This window comes from Chiloscyllium punctatum, chromosome 45 (genome assembly GCF_047496795.1).
Source record: "Chiloscyllium punctatum isolate Juve2018m chromosome 45, sChiPun1.3, whole genome shotgun sequence".
NCBI classification, from domain to species: Eukaryota; Metazoa; Chordata; class Chondrichthyes; order Orectolobiformes; family Hemiscylliidae; genus Chiloscyllium; species Chiloscyllium punctatum.
The window spans coordinates 55,585,446-55,608,750 of NC_092783.1; the positions used below are offsets into that span (position 1 = coordinate 55,585,446).

The 23,305-nt window shown below is 40.5% G+C and overlaps 1 protein-coding gene across 8 annotated transcripts in view; it reads right to left on the reverse strand.

Moving 5' to 3' along the window:
* Window positions 1–23,305, reverse strand: part of LOC140467454 (nuclear transcription factor Y subunit alpha-like) — a 68,052-nt gene that overhangs the window by 38,011 nt on the left and 6,736 nt on the right. For 7 of the 8 annotated variants that reach the window (XR_011955464.1, XM_072563833.1, XM_072563828.1 and 4 more), the window contains exons 2-4: window positions 5,166–5,296; window positions 4,520–4,660; window positions 1,207–1,338 (exon numbers count right to left, since the gene is read on the reverse strand). Coding sequence is in view for 7 of the 8 variants with exons in the window: in XM_072563833.1 (XP_072419934.1) it covers window positions 1,207–1,338; window positions 4,520–4,660; window positions 5,166–5,237 (345 nt within the window). In the remaining variant the exon portion in view is untranslated. Of the gene's footprint in view, window positions 1–1,206; window positions 1,339–4,519; window positions 4,661–5,165; window positions 5,297–9,211; window positions 9,294–23,305 lie in introns of all 8 variants that reach the window. The other variant, XM_072563830.1, reaches the window with a different exon arrangement.

Consider the following 23,305-nt stretch of genomic DNA (forward strand, 5'->3'; position numbering starts at 1 on the left):
GGTACTTCAGAAACTTGGCTTCTATCTAAGCAGGAGTTACACATTTGTTGAGTTACAAGGAATTATTGACAAGTAATTCAGAGCTCCCCAAACACTGTGTAGGTAACATCATAAGATCCCTACAGTCTGGAAGCAGGCCATTCTGCCCATCAAGTCCAAAATGACCCTCAGAAGAGCGTGCCACCCAGACTCACCCCTTTATGCTATCCCTGTAATACTGCATTTCCCATAGGTAATCCACCTAATCTACACATTCCTGGGAACAATGGGCAACCTAGCATGGCCAATTCACCTCAGCGGAGCAAATCCATGCAGACACGGGGAGAATGTGCAATCTCCACACAGGTAGTTGCCTTAGGTCGGAATTCAACCTGGGTCCCTGGTCATGTGAGACAGCAGTGCTAACCACTGAGCCACTGTGCTGCCGCAGATGCTGAGCATAATTTGGAGAGTCCACATTACCACAGAAGTAGTGCTGCACAGGACTGGTCAGAGATACCTAAAGGACACTGAGATAGAAAGGTGGCTGAGACTGGCAGAATATAGTATTATAGTATATGCCCCGCCAGAACGACAGTTGAATGGACACCATGAGGCAAAAGAAGATGAAGCTGGCCCAAAGGGCACCTGGAGAGGTATATTCACAGAAAATCTTCAAAGAGTGGGAGACCATTTGGGTTGGAGCAATTGTCTAGGGTTGGAGGCAGAGCCTTCCTATCCAAAGCTTCTCAGGTCCCATGTCAGACAAAATCTAAGTAAGTAATCCAGAGTCCCAGGCTAATAGTCTGGGACTTCGGTTCAAATCCCACCATGGCAGATGACACACGCTCTTTAGGGAAGGAATTCTGCCATTCTTAATTAGTCTGTACTACTTTTGACTCAATGTAGTTGACTTGGTGACTGTCCACTGAAGAGTCACAAACCACTCAGTTCCAGGGCAATTAGAGATTGGTAACAAATATTGTTCTTATCCCAGTGACGCCCACATCCCATGAAAGATTAAATCAAAATGGATCACATACACAGGCAAAAAAAAATTAGTTCGAGGTCAAAAGGTCATCCAATTTAATTCATGGATCAGTGGTAGCAGTCTTGCCAGTCAGTCTGAAACATGCAAGTTCAAGAACTACACAAACTTATACACACAATCTACGTTGACATTCAAGTGTTGGATATGATGTTTAAGAAAAAAAGGCCATGCCTTACCTGTGTTTGTCCTGCTGTCACAGCTGCTTGCGGCTGTTGAATAATGATTTGTTGTGCCTGTCCCGGTTGGTTTTGGACCTGAACAGCTTGCCCACTTTGAAGCTGGAGCTGACTTGGTTGAACCAGCTGAATCTGAAAAGAATGCACAAACAGTCATATTTGTAACTACAAATTATATGAAAGGTGCATTAAATATTTGTATATTAGAACACACTGAAAGCCCTGTAAGTTATTCACGGCTGGTAAATTATATAAATAATTTTATTAAAAATAGAAAGCTACAGGGCATACTCCTCATGGAAATATTTCGAGCAGAACCTAATACTGGATACAAGAATGAATTTAGCTTTGTTTTATTTTCAGTGACATTTTCTACAAAAAAGGCTAAAAATATAATTGAACAAGGTAATTTCAGTCATCAAAGAGATCATTGCTGCAGATAGCCTGATTCACTCATTCCCTTAGCTCAAAGGCCAATCCATTGATGACTACGCTGTTTCAACTAAAGTTCTCAATATATGGCACAGGCACTCAAAGTCATGTTTACATTTTGAAGCTTCAAGCTATTCAACATGTAAATATCATTACCGCCCTAAAATTCAGATGTACATTTCCCAGCAGGTGGTATGTGAAAATGATGATGGCAAACTCGGACTAATTTTAAAAACTTTTGGGGAAGTGGAAACCAACTGTACTATACTAAATAAGAAAAGGGGACACTAAGCCATTTCTATTAAATTTGATTCCTGGGCTTTGCTAGCTGAGCATAGAAAATAGGATGATGGTGATTTGATTTATTGTCATGTGTACCTAAGTAAAGTGAACAGCTTTGTTTATGAGCAGCACAGGCAGATCATAGTAAGCAAGGATATAAAAGTCATAGGGTGAAAAAAAAAACTTGGCCATGGGCATACAAGTTACATTGCACAGGGTGTGCACTAGGCAAAATCAACATTAACAAGATCAGCATTATTTGAAGTTAGACAGTTCATTCAATAGTCCAATAATGGCAGAGAAGCTGTTCTTGAACCTGCTTGTGCATGTGTTCAAACTTCCGTACCTTCTGCCTGACAGAAGAAATTGTAGGAGAGCATTACCAGGGTGGAATGTGTCTTTGATGATGTTGGCAGCCTTTCTGCGGCAATGAGCCATGTAAATGGAGTCCACAGATGGAAACTTGGCTTCAGCCATGGTCTGGGCTGTGCACACAACCTTGTGTAGTTTTTTTACGGGCAGAGCTGTTGCCATACTAGGCCGTTATGCAACTGGATAGTATGCTTTCAGTGGTGCTCTGTAAAAGTTGGTGAGGATCATTGTGGACATGCCAAATTTCCTTAGCAGCCTGAGGAAGAAGAGGTATTGATGTGCCTTCTTGACCCTCACATTTACATGAGTCATTCAGCCCCTCGAGCCTGTTCTACTATTGAATTAGATCATGGCTGACCTGTGACCGAACTCCCTAACTGTAGCCTTTGGCCCATTTCCCTTAACTCCTTTTTTTTGTAAGAAACAAAAAATAATCCATATCAGATATAAAATTAACAACTGGCTGACATCCACTGCAGTTTGTAGATAGGAGCTCCATGCATCTACCACCCTGTGTGTAGAGATCCTTCCTAACATCTCTCCTGAGTATTCTACCATTCATTCTCAAGTTATGTCTCCTAGTTCTAGAATCTCCAACCTATGGAAATAGTTTATCTACCTTGTCTTTTCCTGGTAATATCTTGAGGACTTCGATCAGATCACCCCATAGCTTCTAACTTCTAGAGAAGATAGGCTTAAAATTTACAAAAATCTCTCCTCATAACTCAATTCAAGTATAGGTATTATTCTTGTAAATTTATGTACTTTCTCCATGGCTATCCTTCTTAAAATGTGATGCCCGAGTTCTGCTCACAGTACACCAACTGGAGCCTAACAAGGATTTTGTATAACTGTAGCACAATTTCTGCATCCTTGTACTCCAGTCCTCTAGATATACAGGGCAACATTCCATTAGTTTTCTTGATTATTTTCTGTACCAGTTTGTGAGATTTTACACATCATGCACCCAAGTGTCTTTGGGCATCCACTACCTTTAACTTCTAGAAAGTAGCCTTGATCTATCCTTTTACAGTCCAAAATGGATAACCTCACACTTGATAGTTTATCAATTCATTTAGTTTATCAGTATCCCTTCATAAGTTTATCTGCATCTACAATGTCACCTAACTTTATGTCATAAGCAAAATTGAATACAGAGGAACCTCTATTATCTGAACGAGATGGCCGGGTAGTATTTGGTTCAGATAATTGATTATGTGGTTAATTGATTTCCTCTGGGGCTTGGAGTTTCTGTAAAGTCTGCTCCCCGTTGAAGAGAATAGGCAGCAGCACACTGCGTGCGAGACCCCAGTCCTGCCAGCCCCCAACACCGTCCACCCCCAACCCTGTCAGCACACCCCCCCCGCCGCACCCAACCCCGTCCTCCCCCCTCCGTCCGCGCCCAACCTCATCTGCTCCCATCCTGGCATCCCATGCCCACCTGCCCCCCCCAACACCACCCCACCCATCCCCAACAGCATCCACTCCCACCCACCCCCAACCAAGCACCCCGATCCATCCCCACCCACCGTCCAACCCCTGTCCATCCTGCCCCTTCCGTCCACTCCGGGGCAGCTGGACTGTACACCAACAGTAAGACTGCTGCTGCCTTTGTGGGTTAAGTCTCCAAATAGCGCACACACACACACAATTTTTTGACAGGTTCACATTCTGTTCTGAACAGGACAATGTTGGAGAGATTATCTGGGGAAAGTGGGGGGGGGGGGGTTCGGATACACCTCTATGTAGAACCCCAGGCACAGTGTGGGGGCAGAGAGAGAGAGAGAGAGAGAGAGAGAGAGAGAGAGAGAGAGAGAGAGAGAGAGAGAGCTTGAAATCCCCTTTGGGTAATCCGATACTTGGATAATCGAGGTTCCTTTGTATACGAATTTCTATGCCATGAGCCAAGTCGTTAATAAGATGAATAACCGAAGCTCTAACATATCCTTGTGGGACATCACTGGTCACATCCTGCAATTTGAGTACCCACCCATTATCCCTATTTTCTGGTGCTTGCCACTTAACCAATTTCTCAACTAATTATTTACCCTCAATTCCAGAGGCTTCTATGTTAGGTAACAGTCTCTAATGTGAGGCTTTATCTCGAAGACCTTATAAATAACAACCATAGACAGTCCTCTGTCCATTAGTCCAATTGAAATGCAACCCCTAAATTACTGGAATATAAAGAAAAAATAATTTTGTCCTAAAAAATGTATATACACACCTGTTGTATACCTTGCCCTCCAGAGACAGGAACCTGCATAATTGTCTGTCCTTGTCCTGTAGGTACTGCCTGAACCATGATTGGTTGACCAGTGGATGTGATTAACTGACCACCACTAACTTGGACCATTAATGGCTGACTCTAGGAGAGGGAAAACAAAAAAAAACTAAATACAGAGAATTCGTATTGTCTTACAAATACAAAATTTCAGTACTTGTAGAATACAGATAATTAAGAAGCTGAAGTTATATTTTCTCCTTTGCATTTTCTCCAGAAGATTCCAATTCCTGATGAATGAAAGGAACAAGTAACCTCTCTGGAGTGCTCAGTATTCAATCAGAGGGAAAATTGGCTGGATCATCAAGAAGAACATAAAGACAATTGGTCCTGAAATCAAGATATACCAAAACTAAATGCTATCCAAATTCCCAACTTTGGTTGGTATGTGCAACTGGCACTATTGTCCATACAACAAATTTCCAATCTTGCAGTTAATATTAAGAAAGTATAGGGAAAAACATCAAAAGGGCAAGCTATCCTGGACAATTCTTGCATACTACCTAAAGACTGGCAATGCAGTAAATCTATACGTGTAAATTGCAAACCACGTGCATAAATGAAAGCATTTGACCCATTTGATTAATACCTGTTGTTGAATTTGTCCCTGAACCACTATCTGTTCAGTTGAATTGCTGTTATTTGCTGTATACTGTTCCATTATTAACTTGACTGTGCTGCAGAATTCTTGGCAGAATACTGTTCAAAACTGAACAAAACCTAAAAAAAACAATAACGAGACATGAAATTCTAACTCATTTTGCAAACCCACTGGTATAATTCAAGACATAGCACAAATACTATGGAATTAACACATCACTCCAAACAATATAAACATAGTAAGACAGGCAAGGTATCGAGATACAGGTGTGATGAGGTTTAAAATTCGTAATTACAAAATACAAATATGCACAAATGCACCCAACCAAACAAACTGTCTAAAGGAATCTGACAATGGAGATAATACTATGAAACATCCATTTTGCCAAACTCCTTGATGTTTTAAATATTTTGATAATGGATTGATCAAACTTAATTCAAAAGTTCAATTTAAATAAGGTATTGTAACGTACTGTGATTGTTACATCTCTTTACTTTTTGCCTTCCAGTCATTGAGTTAACATAGAAAAATGGTCACGATTGAAGGTCAACAGTTCCTCAAAGTGGTGCGCTTGACTCGAAAATCTTTGTCGGCTTCCCTTCACTCGGCCTGCTTATCATCTACATTACAGTACTCAGTACAATTCAAAACTTTCAGATAACAAAGAAGCCAGGTATGCTTGCAGCATTGTCAGGCTACGGCTGCTAAATCGCAGTTATTCTTTAAAAATATATTTTGAATGGGTGTGGACATCACTGGCCAGGCCAGCATTTATTGCCCATTTCTAATGGCCCTTGAGAAAATGGTGGCGAGCAGTCTCCTTAATTGCTTCAGTCTATGTTGTGGTGGTTCACCCACATCACTGTTCAGACGCAAAGTCCAGGATTTTGATACAGTGACAGTACTAAAACAGCAATATAGCTTCAGGTCAGATTGGTGAATCGTTTGGAAAGGAAATTACAGATGATGGCAGTGCTTGCACAAGGCCACTCTTGCTCTTGTAGGTGATAGTGGCCATGCTATTGAGCGACTCTCAGCAACTTGTTGCAGTGCACCTTGTGGATGGAGCACATGGTTGCACCATTTTATCAGTAGTGGAGAAAATGAATGTTTAAGGTGGTGGATGGGTACCAATCAGGTAGTTGCTTTGACGTGGATGGTGCTGAGCTTAAATCTTGTTGCAACTACACTCAAAGGTAAGTAGTGACCATTGCATCACACTCCTGACCTGTGTCTTGTAAACGGTAGCCAGGCTTTGTGAAGTGGAGGGGAGTTCTTGTTGCAGAATTTACAGCCTCAGATCTGCTTTGGTAGTCATGTATTTAATCAGGCTGTTTCAGGTTAGTTTATTTTCAATGGTGGCATTCAGGATATTGATGGCAATGCCACTGAATGTCATGGGGAGATGGTCAGATTCTCTCTTGCTGAGGATGGTCATTGCCTGGTTCTTCTGTAGCATGCATGATGGTTACCAATTATCAGCCTAAATCAACATGCTGTCTAGGTCATGCTACATATGAACACAACTGCTTCAATATTACGAGGTGAGAATGGTATTAAATTGGCAATTATCAATGACCATTCTTCTTGATCTTAGCTAATAAAAAAAAATGTTATTCATGAACTAGCACAACACTGTGCCTAGAAACTTACTCTTAAGAGCTCCTGTAGTCATAACAGAGGACCTTCAACTACCTCAACCATCCTTCCATGTGCTTTGTATGACTCGAAGCAGAAAAGAGTTTTTCCCAATTTCCACCAACTTCAATTTTGCTAGGAGTTCTTGGTGCCCCACTTGGTCAAATGCTGTCTTGACGTTAGTGGTAGCAATTCTCATCTCATCAGCATGATTAGTGTCAAACTTAACTAAATCAAACATGTCGAACAAGCTCCAAAATGATCTTCAATGAAGCACTGATTTCAACAATTGCTCACAAGTCTAACCAGGGCAGCCATACAAATACAGTGGCAATTCCAGTACAGACTCAGATGCTCTTGTCAGTGGCTAGACAGATTCATTAAAAGTTCTATTGTCTTACTGAGACAAAATTACTCTTAGCTGGATACAACCACAAAAACTTTGCAAGACACCATAAAAGGTCTGGATTGCCTGTTTCATCTGTAGCCCTGCCACTGGGCACAGTGTCAACTCTATCCACCACTAGCAGTGTTCTGTTATAGTATGTAATAGCTATTACACATACAGTAGCAGCTCACCACATCAACTGATAGCCCCTATCACTTCCCAGATGTGTAAATTCTATCCTTGAGAAAGACAACTGCAAAAATATTGTGGAACACTATCACTTTTGAGTTCTGCTATGTTATATAGTATTTCTAACTTACATTTGTGAAGCACAATGAAGCCAGCAGTCAAAAAAGACAGCTTTCTCAGGGCAACAAAAAAAATCATAAATATAGTCTTCCTCATATCATATGCAGCCAAAGAATAAACAAACAGAATCATGGTCATATAGCCTGTAGCCACAAGTTTAAAAAATATCAAACACCCAAAATCTCTGATGTTATCAAAGTAAGCTGTTTACAGACCCCAACCCATGCCTACCTCAGAATAAAACTGAATAAATAAAGTCTCTATGTTACACGGATATTTTTGCTTTATTGTTCAAGTGGCCAAAAATGATATCATCCATGATCTTCATTAAAATAAGTTTCATTAATAATGTTATCCATTATAATGATGCTAATCTTAATTTGCAATTTACAGTGATCCACTACTTGGCTAACAATTATGGGGAACAAGAAGTCATATGCTCCAATATTCAGTTTGGACGATGAATGTAACTGCCTTAGGAAGTTCTGGGATTTAGCATTTAAATTCCCCATTGATTAACTGATAATTTCTAATTTGACCACTAATTTAAACTTTGATATACTTTGGGTTAGTATATTAATGGGACACATATGATATATGGGCCTCATAAAATGCAAGTTCTATTTCATCATAAGTATGCAAATAACTTGAGGGCAGGGTGTGTAAATCTCCTAGGCGTTATTCACAATCTTCCAACTCACCTGAAAAGGATATTCTAAATCAGTTTTGAAAACTGACCCATTCATCGCAACAGTGCTTTAACAAAGCTGACACAGCCTTATCCACTTAATTTTTAACATATTTTATTGCAATATCAAACTTAGCACAACCATTTCTAAGGTCCTGTTTGTCCTCCTGTACTTTTAAGGGTGGAAAACTTTCCTGTTTACATGCAACTGTGGCATTTAGAAATTCCATTTGCTGCCTTTAAATGCAAGGCTTTCACTTCTCATTCTAATGGGATTTTTGGACATGTAGTTTCAATCAGTTAGCATTGTTGTGGGTGAGGAGGAGTGGAAGTCCAACTTCCAGATGGTTCAGGAGTGAGTAACACTGAACTATCATTGCATGAGCAAGTGATATTTGAACACTGCAAAAAAAATTCAGAAATTAAAAGCTGTGACATTTTGAGTCTTAATGTTTCTAGAATTTAAAAATGTAATGTTATTCTATGTAGCATAAGAAATTTCATAGAAACATATTTCTCTTTTTAAGATGCCGTATACTGCATTCAACTTTGTTGTAAATTAAAGTAAATCAAATGCTGTTAAACACAGAACCATTCTTCATTGTGTTCCTAGGCACATAATTGCAATTTGCAAGGTTGTCTCAAGTGGTTGCGATCCAGCAGGTTACATTAGCAATGAAGTTGGGATGGTGTTCTCATTAGCTAAAAAGCCTCAAAATATTAAAATTGAAAGCAGATATCGAGAAAAATGCAAATAGGCCAAAATAGCACCTCATTTAAATTTTCAACTTGCTCGTATTTATTACATATCCAATAAAAGACATCTAGAAATATTAGTGAACCATCCCTTCATATTTTCTTGAAACAAAATTATGTTCCCTTACTGAGCCACAATGTATATTGTTTGATAAGGAGTAGGAGACAAAGTGGAGACAACAGGTACAATGTTTATCAGCAATTTTTATGTAAGCATAAATTCCAAACAGACAATTTCAATATTGCAGTACTTACTTCCAAACACATGAGGGAACTCTGCATTGCTCTGAAGAATTGCATCACAAAGGTCTTGGTAAAGCACCTCAACGTTTTTTGCCTATTGTCCCAATTGAAAAAACAGTACTCATTTGCACCAGTATTTAGAAATATTTTGCTTCTGCTAATCAATAAGACACTTTCACTGGTTGAAAAATACTGATGATTCAGCTAGGGATCAAATGCACTGATAAATGCTATTTGGAGGAACAAAATTTAGATTTGGACAATGTGAAATCACTATTACTTTTAAAACACCATTCATGCTATGGGCTCAGGCATCTTTTATATGCAACTTATTTGCTGAAATAACAAAGGCTTATTGTGATGGAATGAATGAGACCCATAATGTACAAACTTGCTCATACATGAAATCTATTACTCAGATTGTACATATTGCATTCTAAAATTAAGGTTGACAGTGTGGTGCTGGAAAAGCACAGCAGGTCAGGCAGCATCGGAGGAGATTCGATGTTTTGGGCATAAGCCCTTCATAAGGAATGAGGCTTGTGAGACAGGGGGCGAAGAGATAAATGGAAGGGAGGCGGTGGGGGGGGGGGGGGGGGGGGGGAAAGAGGAGGGGGGGTGGTGGCTGAGAACGTGATAGGTTGATGAGGTGGGGGAGAAGGTGATAGGTCAGAGAGGAGGGTGGAGCAGATAGATGGAAAAGGTGATGGACAGGTCAGGAGGGCGGCACTGAGTTGGAGGGTTGGGGACTGAAATAATGTTGGGGGGGTGGGGGGAGGGTAAATGAGGAAACTGGTGAAATCCACGTTGATCCACTGTGGTTGCAGGGTCCCAAGACAGAATAGGAGCGTTTCTTCCTCCAGGCATCAGGTGGTAAGGGTTTGGCAATAGCCCACTCCTCTCCCAATTATCTCTCAGCCTCCCAGCCCACAAGCCTCATTCCTGATGAAGGGCTTATGGCGAAAACGTCGATTTTCTTCTCTAACCTATCACCTCTCCTCCCCCCCCACCTTAATCTACTATAGCATTTTCAGCTACCTTCCCCCCCCCACAACCCCTTCCCATTTATCTCTCAACGCCACCCTCCACCGCGCCCCCCAACCCCAGCCCACAAGCCTCATTCCTGATGAAGGGCTTAGCCGGGAACATCGATTCTCCTGCTCCTCAGGTGCTACCTGACCTGCTGTGCTTTTCCAGCGCCACACTCTCGACTATGATCTCCAGCACCTGCAGTCCTCACCATCTCCTAACTCTAAAATTAAGGGCATCAATAACAGCAGGTATTAATAGGGCTTTTGCCCGAAACATTGAGTTCGCTGCTTGTTGGATGCTGCCTGAACTGCTGTGCTCTTCCAGCACCACTAATCCAGTAGCAGGTATTAAGTCAGTCATTCAGTTGTGAGACAAAACGGTTATCGACAATCTTATGGTGTGTTTCTAAGGTTTCAAAGCATTTTTAAAAAGGGAGGCAAGTTGAGTAGTATGATCAGATTACATGCTACAAAACTATTTATGCAGACAGAATCCAGGATACTTAACATCCTAACAAAAAGAGACCATTCAAAACACCTGTTCTCTACACAAATGCTGTCCCCAATCAAAATATGACAATATTTAAAAATAACCATTAATTTCCCCTGATAAAATATGCAGATATCTTTTTCCAGGCTTGGTGTGTCACAGCTGACCTTAATTACAAATATCTGTGCTTTCCAGTAGGAGTTATGGGATAGCAGTCGGGAATGGGATTCTTAACTTGATTTTACCCCTCCTTGCCCAGAGTATTAAGGCTAAATGTCACACTTATCCCACCTGCTTTGGCTAAGACTAGCATATTCTACATGGAATATAGATCCATTATAGTTGTATTATGTTATAATCTTACATAACATATTCAAAATCTGAGTCTTGTACTGGCTATCCATAAAACTATAGTTCTGTTTATAATATTTTTGTCACATTTTTCCATTACAAATACATATGGAAATTGCCCAGTTCAGTCTGTTACTATGTAAATTATACCCTGCTCCCATTGGTGGCAGTGTAACACTTCAGTTGTACACCTTAACTACAGAGAAATTTCGAGAAATGATTCGAATTAACCTGGGTTATTACACATCGAAGCAGGTGGGACTTGAACCTAAACTTTTTGGCTCAGAGATATGGACACTACCACCGCACCAGAAAAGACCTTAAGAAATATGTTGATCAGTATTAAACAAGAAGGTAAACAGCAGGGTATAGTTTGATCCACTGATCTCTGGATTACGGGCCCAGAATGGTCGCACAGCCACCCAGCCTTTTACAACATTTTCACAAGGCATTACATTGCAATTTTTTCTGCACTCGGGCTCGTCAGCAAATTTCAAAGTTTAGCACAATAGTAAACATACACAAATAAAATGCAAAAGGAATAAACTGAAAATTCAAACAAATGAGTAATTAATAAAAATTACAATTAAAAAGCACAAGAGCTGATATATAACCCCCCAATTAGCCTTTTCAGTCAAGAAGCATGGCTATAAAGAAAGACAGAAAAAGCCCCAAGTGGTGATCACCAGGGATGTGAATGAGACTGGAATTGAGCTAAGGAGTTGGGATTGTAGTTCGTCTCTGATGGCGCATACCTTTAGCTGGCCTCAGCCTAATTCATATTGAAGTGTGGTAAAAACATACAGAGATGGTCAATAGTAGCCATTTGGCCTGTCAAGTATACTCTGTCAATATGTTCATGGCTGACCATCCCAACTCAGTACCTGTACCTGCTTTCTTCGTATACCCTTTAATCCCTTTACCCTCAAGAACTGTATTTAACTCTTTATTGAAAACATTCAAATGTTTTGACCTCAACTGCATTCAGTAGCAGAGAATTCAATAGGCTCACCATTCTCAGACATTTCACCTCAATCAAGTCCTAAATGGCCTATTCCATATCCTTAGACTATGGTCCTGTATCTGGACCCCCAGCTGCCTTTCAGCCTCAGTTTTTCCCATCTGCTTCCTGGCTAAGTTTTTTGATGAGACATGATGAAAGGAAAAGATGGCTCACTGCGTATTAGTGCGCTCTCTCTCACACACACACACACACAGTCTGCCTCAGACTCAAACCTCCATATTCCTCTTCTCTCACTCCCTCCGACAGACACAGACTCCAGTTCTCTCTCCTTCCATCCCAAACATGACAAGAAAATGACAACACCTCCCCTCAACTTTTCTCCCACACAAACATTCCCTCATTCTTCCATACAACTGCTCTCAGTCTCTCTCCCAAATACCATATATCACCGCTTCCTTCTTTCTTCCTTACTAACCCTCTCCCTTAGATTAGATTAGATTACTTACAGTGTGGAAACAGGCCCTTCGACCCAACAAGTCCACACCGACGCACCGAAGCGCAACCAACCCATACATTTACCCCTTCACCTAACACTATGGGCAATTTAGCATTGCCAATTCACCTGACCTGCACATCTTTGGACTGTGGGAGGAAACCGGAGCAAGCACACGCAGACACTGGGAGAATGTGCAAACTCCCCAGTCAGTTGCCTGAGGCAGGAATTGAACCCGGGTCTCTGACGCTGTGAGGCAGCAGTGCTAACCACTTGTTTTCTCCCTGATCAGTAATTTCCTCTCTACCTCACCCATTCTTTCTCCACCTCATTTAATCTCTCTCCTTACTCAATCTTTGCTGCATTTCTCTTACAGTGCACAAAATGGTCCATTCTGCCAGCTGTTGAAGGGGTCTGAGCAGACGCAGGGAGTATACCCCCGAATTGTCGGTCAACCTGACAGTTCTTCCTTCGACCTGTTTAGCACTCTGACTTGGTTGCCAACTCCCAAATCTCATGCATCTGGAAGACATCCTATCAATTACAGTATTCCTGCACAGTTGCACACCCGCCACCATTCTGCTGCCCAGCCTCCGAGTTAAGGTAGAAATGTTCACATCACTCATTACTCCTCCATCACGGGCTGTTTCTCATCTGAGATTTGATGATGAAAGGTTCACTAACGAGCGACAGCCAAGGCTGCAGAAAAATGGTCTCTGATTAGAGGGGATGTCCTTGTAGAATCTTCACAAGTACATATCTGGATTTGAAACACAGGTCATAGACTAAATAGGACCCCTCAGAGGGTTGCATTTAAGTCTGTGGACTACCTGTTGGACAATTCTACTTCTGTTTCCCAAGCTTATGACAGTTATTCTATTTAACTAAAACAAAAATGTCAGTTTATATAATTTTAAAAACCCACCAACTCAAACTCAACTTGGGGAATATTTATGGCCATGCAAATTGTGCGTGCAGGGTGTAGATGACTGGAATTTTACCTCAATGGCATCCTCTCAATGACAAATGAAGTTTTGTGCACCAAATACTATTTCAGATGAGATATCATCTTACAGCACACCTTTACTGATGATTGAAAAGCATTACCTGAAACGCACGTTCTGACATAAGTAGTGCAAATAAAGCTAAGGAGGGTGGTTGTGCAGTGTTGTTTTTGGCATTGATGTCTGTTGCCAATTGCTATAACCATTGGTTATAGTAGTAGTACATTCAAGCTCACAGAAATATTGCATTTTCCTGACACAGTTACGTCCCCCAGATATAATAATTTATGTTCAGGCATGCTTTGTAGAGTGACAAACAGTACAGAAAAGGGCCTTTCAGCAATCTACCCCCATTTTGGAGCAGTTGACCCATTGCTGTATATGCTTTATCATAGAATCCCTACAGTGTGGAAACAGGCCCTTTGGCCAAACAAGTCCACAATGACCCTCCGAAGAGCAATCCATCCAGACCTATTACCCTACCTATTACTCTATATTTATCCGTGACGAATACACCTAAACATTATGGGCAATTTAGCATAGCCCAAAGTTCTTTTCCAGACATAATCTGCTCCTGACCTTAAATCTATGTCCCTGGTCCCTCCAAGGAGAGAAGTTCCTTGCTGTGTATGCACCTCATAAGTTTATACAGCTCAGTCAGGATTCCTCCCTTCTTTCTCCAGCCAAGTAAAACAACGCCAATTTATCTCATCTGTCTTGAATGTCCTACTTGTCATCTCACTCAGTCTATCCCACCACACAAATGTCTTTGAGCACATGTTCATCTTCTATCCTACAGGAGTGCTTGTGAACAAAGTACCCGTCTTTGATGAGTGCTAACAAACTTGAGAGTTTTGCCTTTGAGAAAGATGCTACATTCCTGAGTTTGCACCACAGTTTTATTGATGCTTAGTTAGGGAGAATGTGTTGCAGTCATGGGAAAGATAATGCATTGGTCTTTGCAGATCAATTTCTGTATGGACAAGTAAAGCAGTGTTTTGTTGTTCATGTTCAGCCTTAATAGATTGTTGAGCTTGCCTAGTATGTAAGGAGACTCCTTCCAAAGCTGCAAGGAAGACAAGGAGGTCACGAGCATAAATTAGGTGATGTTAAACAGACAAAGAGCTAAGTCACAGCCCTGCTTCACTTTATTCAGCATTTGCTAAAACGTACAGTGCAATCCATACTTTCAAAGATGAATATCACTTGAATAGGATAAGAGGAGAGGAGTGAATTGGAATTTCACTGGAAGCAGTAGAATTTAAAGGAAGTATTACAGGGGCAGGAACTGAAAGCATGTTATTAATAAGGATGACCACCAAACATGGTTTGGTACTGGTAGGATAGTTTTATCTTCCATAACCCTTAGTCTATCCAAAGATATCATGAGACCAGAGGTTTCATCAAGTCTAAAGAAAGAAGATTACAACAGGATGGTGTGAGATAATTCAGGTCATGTCCCTGATATCAAAGTAGGCAGTCTTACTGTACACACTACACTAGATGTGATCTCACCAAGAGTCACAGCAAGGCTTCCCTAGATTTATCTTCCATCCTATTCACAATAAAGGTCAATGTTCTATTTTCCTTTCAAATTACCTCTACATGTTCAATAGAAGGGGTAAAGGGTTTTGTCCATTTGTTAGTAAATTTGTGACGTGAATTAAAGACATTGCAGTGTCACTGTGCCAAAAGCCAGAAACTCCCTTAACAGCATTGTGGATATACGACAGCAAACTGACTATAATGCTTCTAGCAGGCAACTCACCATCATACCCTAGAACTCTGTTGGAAGCTAGGGATGTAATTGCCAGACCCCTTGCTGAGATATTTGTATCATGGATAGTCACAGGTAACGTCTGGAAGACTGAAGCTTGGCTAACGTGGTACCACTATTTAAGAAAGGTGGCAAGCAAAAACCAGGGAACTATAGAAAGGTGATCTTTATGTGGGTGGTGGGCAAGTTGTTGGAGGAACAAGATTAACATGTATTTGGATAGGCAAGGACTGATTAGGGATAGTCAACATGGCTATGTGCATGGGAAATCATATCTCACAAACTTAATTAGGTTTTTTGATCTGATCTAAGTCCTGATCTGATTTGCTTTTCCAAAATGCCGCACCTCGTATTAATCTAAATTAAATTCAATCTGCAACTCTTCACCCCATTGGCCCATCTGATGAGAGCAGAGGACATCATGTAAATGGACTTTGGTAAGGCGTTTGACAAGGTACACAACAGGAGATTGATTAGCAAGGTTATCTCTCAGGGAATAAGGAGAACTAGCTATTTGGATACTGAATTGGCTCAAAGGGTAGAAGATAGAGGGTGGTAGTGGAAAGTTGCTTTTCAGCTTGAGGACTGTGACCAGCAGAGTGCCACAAAGATCAGTGCTGGGTCCACTACTTTTCATCATTTGTATAAATGATTTGGATGCGAACAGAGGAGGTATGGTTAGTACATTTGCAGATTACACCAAAATTGGAGATGTAGTAGACAACGAAGAAAGTTATCTCTTGATCAGATGGGCCAATGGTGTGAAGAGTTGCAGATTGAGTTTAATTTAGATTAATACGAGGTGCAGCATTTTGGAAAAGCAAATCAGATCAGGACTTAGACACTTAATGGTAAACTCCTAGGGAGTGTTGCTGAATAAAGAGACCCTGGAGTACAGACTCAGTTCCTCGAAAGTAGAGTCACAGGTAAATCTTTTCTGAACCCTTTCAAGTTTCACAACATCTTTCCGATAGGAAGGAGACCAGAATTGCACGCCCTATTCCAATAGTGGCCGACTCAATGTCCTGTACAGCTGCACCACGACCTCCCAACTCCTGTACTCAATAAAGGAAAGCATACCAAACATCATCTTCACTATCCTATCTACCTGCAACTCCACTTTCAAGGAGCTATGAACCTGCACTCTAAGGACTCTGATAGTGAGGGCGCTGTTTGGTATGCTTTACTTTATTGGTCAGAGTATTGAGTATAGGAATTGGGAGGTCATGTTGCAGCTGTACAGGACATTAGTTAGACCACTTTTGGAATATTGTGTGCAATTCTGGTCTCTTTCCTACTGGAAAAGATGTTGTGAAACTTGAAAGGGTTCAGAAAAGATTTACAAGGATGTTGCCAGGGTTAGAGGCTTTGAGCTATAGGGAGAGGTCGAATAGGCTAGGAAAGTTTTCCCTGGAGCGTCAGAGGCTGAGGGGTGACCTTATAGAGGTTTATAAAATCATGAGGGGTATGGATAGGGTAAATAGACTAAGTCTTTGCCTTGGGATGGGAAGTCCAGAACTAGAGGGCATAGGTTTAGGCTGACAGGGAAAAGATAAACGGAACCTAACTTTTTCACACAGAGGGTGGTGTGTGTGTGTGTATATAGAATGAACTGCTAGAGGAAGTGGAGGACATTGGTACAATGTCAGTATTTAAAAAGGCATCTGGATGGGTTGAATAGGAAGGGTTGAGGGGGATATGGGCCAAGTGCTGGCAAATAGGACTAGATTAGGTTAGGATATCTGGTTGGCATGGACAAGTTAGACAGAATGATCTGCTTCCATGCTGTACATCTATGATTCTGAGGTGAACTAGGAACGGGCAATACAGTAAACGCTAGCCCAGCTAATGCCCACATCTCCTGAGGGGGAAAAAAAAAGACTTTAATCAGAGTTACAGAATCTTAAAAGGGAATAAATGGTCTTCAAGGACACAGTAGCTCACTTGGAAAAAAATAGCAATGACAGCTGGTTTGAAGGGAACAGGTGGTTATAAGTGCAAGAATGGATAGTGACCGGAAATAGCTGGGGAAGAATGAGCTGAACAAATATGGCTGCAAACATCAGGCCAAATTCAAGGCAGTTCTAAAATCCTGAAACTTTTCTAAGGACAAGCGTTCAGAAATGGAATTATAATTTCATGGTGCGCTGGAGGACAGGGGGACTAGGAGGGAGGAGTACATGTGCTAAGGAACACATGAACACCTTATGATGGCGGTGAGCTGTCACCTTAATCTTTGCGGTCAACATGATGTAGGTAGATGTGAACATAGTGACTGGAGATCACATGAGATGCTAAGATCAAGACAATAAACATTAACTTATTGATGATGGTAAACTCAGGAGAATGGTTAAGGGGAGCAGATGTGAAGTCTGAAATCAGAGGATAGATGTCATTTATATGCAATGAAAAAGACAACACATCACCTTTTTAGAATTTGATTTGTTGTTGTGCTGTTTTTCAGTGATTTGCTAGATAAATATCATCAGTGTTCAAAAATGAATTTAAAAAAGGTTCATAAGATTGAAAAAGCTCAGTGAATTCTTACTTTTATATTTTTAAAAAATTAATACAAAGTTTAAACCTACCAGCCTCAAGAAGCATACATTCAAGTCTGATCAAAAACAAAACACTGATCTGACGTGTAAACAAAGAAGCTTGGTAGTTAGTACAATTTCCAAAAAACTCAAAATTTGAAATTAAATTAATTATTCCATTGATTGCCAGCTTGCACTGTTATTTGGTTTCATGATACGTTCAGTACTTAGTCAATTGTCACGTTACTGTTTAACAAACTTTCAAATCAGCCAAATGGAAATATGACATCCATTTCGAAGTCTGAGACTTTGTACATGTCACGCAAGACCTCAAGGAAATGTTTCAAGAGAGACATCATGGGAAACGGCACCTGCTTTTCAATGTGGTTAAAATAGCTGAAGGAAATCTATACCAGTAGTGAAAAAAAACTGTATCCAATTCAAGAGCTTGGTGTAGGCGATAATCAATACAAGTAAAAAAAAATGCACTTAAATCAAATTAGATCTCCACAAATTTTAGTTTACAGATTTTTTTTAAACTCTCAGAAATATGTTGACAGGAAAATTGAGAAGCAGGTAGGAATGAAGCAACAAAAATAATCAGTTCTGGAGAAACTCAGCAGCTCTGGCATCTGTGGTGGCATTGGTTGTGAGTCCAATACAATTCTTCTCAGGAAGATAACAAAGTAGTCTTCACAAGGTTTATGATAAATTTCATGTCAATGGATGTGAAATTGACTCACTAATGAGTAACAGGGCCAGAAAATGCAAAATATTTCCAAATTGTATTGTTACGGAGGTAACAATCGCAGCCATGGGGAGAAAATTAAGAACAAAAAAGACAGTAAATTATGATAAATGTTTGCACTGGTCACAGATGAATGCATTTCAGGAACCTGCTGTTCTGAAATATTAAAATAGGGCATTTTTTTTCACTGCACAGCTGGGTTCCATTATGACTAAAAGCAACATACTGTAGATCCTGGAAACCTGAAGTGGTTTTTAGAAAATTTAGCTTTAATTTTATATTGATTACTTCTTTTTTGGTGCACTAAAGATCTGGGATGGTACTATTGTTTAGAGGTGTGCTTAGAGCACTGGAATCCAAATGATAGAAGAAAAATTGCAATTAACGTTGTGTAATACACTCCCTTTGTGACGATCAACAGATGTCAAATAAAGCATTAATTGTGGGTCTTCTGACCCATCAATTCCTACTTTTGTATTTTTTTTCCATTTTTAAGAATTACAGGCTAGTTACTCAGATGGCTCATTGGGCAAATAGCAATTAATTTTGTTGGATTAAAAAAAACTTAAAAGATTCACCATCTGAATTGCAGTTCCGAGCGCAACGTCATTAAATGGCATAATGTTGGACTTTGAATGTGACATGTCAACTTCAGTTGCAAAATTAGTCACAGTCAGAGTTGTGCAGTACAGAAACAAATGCTTTGATCCAACTCTTCCACGTTGACACCCTAAATTAATCTAGTCCCATTTGCCAGCATTTGGCCCATATCTCTGCAAGCCCTTATGTACCCATCCAGATGCCTTTTAAATGTTGCAATTGTGCCATCTCCACCACTTTCTCTGGCAGCTCATTCCAAAGACACACCACTCTGAGGTTGCTCCTTTAAGTCTCTTTTAAATGCTCATCTTAAACCTTTGCTCTCTAGTTTTGGACTCCTCTACCTTCAGAAAAAGACCACGGCTATTCACTTTATCCACACCCATCATGATTTTAATAAATGTCTGTAGGACAGGAGAGAATCACAGTGGCAAGAGCTACTCCTTTATTTGAGGCTTTTTCAAAGCTGGAGCCGATTTCCTTGATTTCTTAGAGCAGTAATTATAGTTAAACTTTTGCTTTGTTTTTGGAACTTTAAATTTAAAAAAATCAAAACTTTAAAAGTGGTGAGAGAGAGTGTGCAGGAGTTGAAAGTTGTTAAATAGCATGGAAACAAAATAAAAGTTTTACAATCACGTTGGAGGATTTGAGCTACTCAGAGGCTGAATAGGCTGGGGCTCTTTTCGCTGAAGCATCGGAGGCGGAGGGGTGACTGGAGAGAGGTTGATAAAATCATGAGGGGCATGGATAGGATAAATGGTCAAGGTCTCTCTCTCTCTCTCTCTCTCTCTTCTCCCCCCTCCCGCCGAGTGGGGGGACAACAAAAAAAGAACCAGATGACATAGGTTTAGGGTGAGGGGGGAAAATTTGAAAAAGTGACCCAAGGGATGACTTTTTCATGCAGCAGGTGGTGAGTGTATGGAATGAGCTACCAGAGGACGTGGTGGAAGCTGATACAATTACAGCAGTTAAAAGGCATCTGGATGGGTATATGAATAGGGAGGGTTTAATAGGGATATGGGCTAAGTGCTGGCAGATGGGACTAGATTAGTTTAGGATATTGGGCAGCATGGACGGGTTGGACTGAAGGACATTACAGCTACCACTGAATAGTACGAGCACAGTCATTATTTTGTCTTAGTCTTATGATTAATTTTTTAAAATAGGCCATATACCTAAAACACCATTTTTATCATGCTTGCAACATTGCTACAATGTGCAAACAGAATATGAAGGGATTCTCTGCATATGTTGGATTTGCATTTTGGGAACTTGCTCAGTAACAAAGGCCACACCGAAGTAAAACAATTATGAAGTAATTTCTGTCATATAAAAATGAACAAAATTATTCTGTTAATTGACAAATGAAAAAAATGCTTGAGGATCCGAGTGCTGATCATCTTCTACCAGTTATGCAGTCACAGCATGAAACAGATCTTTTGACCAATTAGTCCACGCTGACCATGTTCCCAACCTAAACTAACCCCACTTCTTTGCATTTGACTTTGTATCCCTCCGAACCTTTCCTATTCATGTGTATATCCAAATACTTTATAACATTACTACAATACTTGCATCCACCACTTCCTCTGGCAGTTTATTCCACATACAAACACTAAAAAAAAGTTGTCCATTACATCATTTTAAAACTTTCTCCTCTCACCTTCAAAACTAGAGGGCATATTTTAACTCCTCCAACCTAGGTAATAGGCCTTTGCTATTCACCTTAACTACCAAGGAGGTCACCCCTCAAGGTTTCATTCAGTGCTATTTTGCTGAGCTGCCACTATAACCTAAGTTACATTAAGTTCCAACTAGCCACTTTGCTGACCTACACTAGTTCAGGGTCCAACTTAAATGCTCCCCTCAGCACGTTTAAATCCTTATGTCCGTACCCTTCCTTATCTCCGAAACCTCCTTCAGTCTCCATACTCTTGTTGCCAGAGCTGTGGACTTCCTAAACTTGACGTTTTCTGCCATTTTCTGCATGGTTTCAGGTGTCTAGCCGAAATGTCTGGGTATTCCTCACAAAACTGCACTTTAAAACACTATACTTTTTAGCTTGCCATTCAACTTGAACTAATCCACTGAAAACCTGGAAATATTTTTCTACCTTAAAAATGTACTCCTCACTTAATTTGCACAGAATTTTGATAATCTATTTTAATGATACAGCTGTTTGCTAAGTTTGCAGCTTGCTTTTGCTAGATCTGGCATTTCCCACATTTACAATCTGTCTTTCAAATGCAAACTCCTAAATAATTTGTGGAGAGAAAGCAAGCAACAGGAAGCTCAGGTTCATTTTTGCAGGTAAGTCATCTGGAAAGGCAAAGTAGCAATTTACCTGCACTTCAGCCAATCTAATCTACATATTCACTGCTCAGGTGTGGTTTCCTCTACACCAGGGAGGCGAAACAGAGACATGACAACCACTTTGTGGAACAGCTATGTTCTGTCTGCAAAGTGACCCTGAGCTTTGCGTTGCCTGCCATTTGCTGACTAACATCTGTCTCTGGTTTGCTGCAGTACTTCAGCAAAGCTCAGCACAAGCTGGAAGAATAGCATCTAATTTTCCATTTGGGGACCAGCAGCCTTTGAGACTTTTAAAAAAAAAAAGGCCTGTTCAATAATTTTAAGGCAAAAAGTACCTTCTCCCAAACAGTTGAGGTCAAAACAGTGAACATTTTCAAGAAAGAATTGCATATTGTTCTTAGGACTAAAGAGACCAGGTTTGGGTACCAAGTTCAATAATCAGCCATGATCATATTGAATGGCTGAGCACACTTGAGGGGTCACGTGGTCCCCACTTGTTGCAATGTCTAACTTGGAAGGGGCAGAGCAGAAAGAGAATGGAGGGGGAAAAAAAAAAATCAGTCGCTGCTAGTAGGTTATTCTAAAAAAAAAAAGTTCAAAATACTGCCTGCAGACAAAAGTCCAGCTTGGAAGTGGAAAGCCTTATAATTCTGTTGGGTAGCGTTCATCAGCATTTATGTCAATCCCACTATTAAAATTGAAACTGACATTAGACAATATAAAATTCCAGTACTTGTACTGGAACTTTCTTAGTTTAAACAAAAAAAAAACCTTGGGTTAAATTGGAACACATACATAGAGCCATGGGGACAGAAACAGATCCTTCGGTCCAACCAGTCCAGGCTGAACATAATCACAAGCTAAACTAGTCCCACCTGCCTGCTCCTGGCCCATATCCCTCCAAACCTTTCCTATTCATGTGTCTATTCAAGTGCCTTTTAAAAAGGCTATAAATATAGCTACATTCACCACTCTCTCAAGATGTTCATTCCCCACACTGTATAAAGAATTTGCCTCATGCATTTTTAAAAATCTCCCTCCTCACAAATGCACCCCATTGTCTTATAAACATCCATTCTAAAGGAAAAGATAACTTTATCTACTCATTATTTTATAAACTTCTATTCTGGCCACTCAACCTCCTATGCTCCAGTGAAAAAATTCCTAGTCTATCCAGCTTTTCTTTAGAACTCAAGCCTTCCACACCTGGCAACATCCTGCTAAATCTCTTCTGAACCCGCTCCAGCTTGATAATATCCTTCCCATAACTAGTCAATCAGAACTGGAGGACCCAGAACCCATCCCTGTGGAACATCACTGGTCTCAGGCCTCCAGTCCAAAAATCAAACCTCCACCATCACTGTGTCTTCTGTCAGTAAGACATTATGCAATTAACAAGCTCACCCCGAATCCTCTTCTCTCTTCATGTAAATGATTTAGATGAGAATACAGAATGCATGGTTAGTAAGCTTGTGGACAACACCAAAATTGGTGACATTGTAGTCTTAGAAAGCCTTCACTGTCTTCAAAGAGTGAGTCAATGGGCTGATAAATGGCAGATGGTGTTCACTGAATAAATGGGAGGTATTGTTTTTATATCATAATGCAAGGGTACAGCTTACAGTTAATAGCAGGGTCTTGGATAGTATTCTGGAATATAGGGACCTAGGGGTGCAGGTACATAATTCTTTGAAGTTTGTGTCACATAGACAGGGTGGTTAAGGCGTTTGGCATGCATGCCTTCATTGCTCACTCATTTTGGTATAGTAGTTGGGAAGCCATGTTGAGGTTGTACAAT